Source organism: Charadrius vociferus, unplaced genomic scaffold (genome assembly GCF_000708025.1).
Source record: "Charadrius vociferus isolate BGI_N301 unplaced genomic scaffold, ASM70802v2 scaffold413, whole genome shotgun sequence".
NCBI classification, from domain to species: domain Eukaryota; kingdom Metazoa; phylum Chordata; class Aves; order Charadriiformes; family Charadriidae; genus Charadrius; species Charadrius vociferus.
In genome coordinates this window covers 1,286,728-1,288,764 of record NW_009647738.1, presented here as the reverse complement: position 1 = coordinate 1,288,764, position 2,037 = coordinate 1,286,728, and the positions used below count along the sequence as shown (strand labels likewise).

At 48.7% G+C, this 2,037-nt stretch overlaps 1 protein-coding gene across 1 annotated transcript in view; it reads left to right on the top strand.

Moving 5' to 3' along the window:
• CYTH4 (cytohesin 4) overlaps nucleotides 1-2,037 on the top strand; it is a 17,811-nt gene that overhangs the window by 12,867 nt on the left and 2,907 nt on the right. The window contains exon 8 of the mRNA XM_009881847.1: nucleotides 242-390. Within this exon, the coding sequence (XP_009880149.1) occupies nucleotides 242-390 (149 nt within the window). The remainder of the gene's footprint in view (nucleotides 1-241; nucleotides 391-2,037) is intronic.

Genomic DNA, 2,037 nt, shown 5'->3' with positions numbered 1-2,037 from the left:
CTACCCAACTTGCCCCATTACCCTGGAGGGACAGAATCACTTCCACAACAGGAAATTATCTCTCCTCTAGCCCTGTCTGTCCCTCTTACTCCTAGCAGAGGGGACATCTCTCTTGCCCTCCTACAGCAGAGGGGATGAGGCTGTTCACCAGTGACTGGAAACCAAGCCATCTATTAGGGTGTGGATTAATCTGCCCTCTAAGACAAGTGCCACCCATCCTGGTTTTCTTTCTTATTGCCAGACACCTGTTATATACTCTCCTTCTCTATCATCATGCTTAACACCAGCCTGCACAATCCCAACGTGAAAGACAAACCTCACTTTGAAAGGTTTGTATCCATCAATAAAGGCATTGACAATGGAGGGGACCTGCCAGAAGAGCTCTTAAAGGTAAGAAGACCTACCATTTTCTCATCAGTCCCTCTTTTCTCTCTGGCTTGGGGTCCACTGAGAAGCAAAGGTCCACAGGTGTCAGTGTAATACAGTCCTAGTGACCTTATGCCATACAAGGGGAAGGGCTGCACGAGTACGTACAAAAGCAAAGCTGGAAAATGTGGAAACTGCTTTTGAGAGGGGCTGCACACATGCTTGTTGGTGAGGACATGGAGCAAGAGAGACGAGGCTGACGACATTCAGGGAATAGCAATATCAGTTTAAGAAAGTTTGTGCTTTTAAGTGTGTCTTTTCTGAGAGAGGAACAAATACCGTAACTGTGTGAGAGGGGAAGATATGAGCTGTGGGTGTCTGTGTGTCATGTAGGTATGAGGCTGTGTGAATGGGGCACCCATGTCTGTGGGACATAGCTGGGCACCTGACTCTTTTCACCAGCTTTGAAAGTTCTAGCCCCCAAAGGGACTGTCTGTTTCTTATGTGTCTCTGTGTGTGAGAGACAGTGTCACTGTGGCCCAGATTATGAATGCCTCTCCCTTGTGCGTACCTAACTGTCTCAGCTGACTCCAGTGTTCACATCAGTCAGGACACCAGTGCCTGACCTCTCTTACACCAGGGTATATCTTTGAGTGAGTACCACCAACAAGCCCCAAGTGAATGTCAGGGTCTCTTCCAGCATCTCATCTGTAAAGCTCTCAGCAGGTCCATGATGTCTCTGACATCCCAGAGGATGAAGATGCAGAGTGGGGCAGATAGAGACAGGGGGATACATCCATTAGCAAAGCTGGAGCTACCATTTTTCCAAAGGCTCAGTGGACAAGGCACCTGCCCTATGAGGCAAGCTAGTGGTGGGCAGCCTACCTACGTGTGTCTAGCTTCACAGAACCAACCTGGGGAAAATAACTTGTGTCTTGTATCAAAGAGGCCGACTACATTCCATACCTGGGTTTGCTGAGCAGCATCCCTTCAGGTTAAAGGCTTGAGCTTTTTTTTGAGAGTGTTGTTTCTTTCAGGCAATTTGAGAGAAGTTGCAGGAGCCTGTAGTTTAATTTTTGTCGGGGTTTGGGACTTGTGTAATAAATGATGGGAAATCCAACGATGTGAGCAACATTTTTGTATCCCTTGAAAGCTAGTAACCTGCCTCCCTGTCATTCTGCCGTTATGAATGTCACACTGTGTGTCCCGCAGTGCAAAAGCCTTGGTTCTATGAATGTGCCTCCTTGTGGTCATGTAGATGTCTGTGTTGGCCTCTACATACAAGTTCTCAGCAGAATGTTTGGCACCACCAACCCAAGGCCTAAATGGGGCTGCTGTCTCTGCCATGCCCCCTCTCCCTGCCCCCTCCCACCAGTGTCTTAGTACTACCCATGGCGGCACTCGTGTGACATGCTGGGTCTGGTCACTGAAGCCTCTCTTTTGGGTGCACACTTTTGTGTCTGTGTGTCTGTGGCTTTCCAAATTGGGTCTCTTTTTTTGACATAGGATGCAGAAAAGAGTTGGTGATCCCCCATGAGACCCTGTGAGGTGTAGACTGAGGGTTGTTGTACTGTGCTCACTGCCCGCTCCCCCTGCATTCACCCACCTGCCCCTGTGGAAACACAGTGATGAACCAGATGGACCTAGCAGGGTTGTGTACAAGCTTTGTCA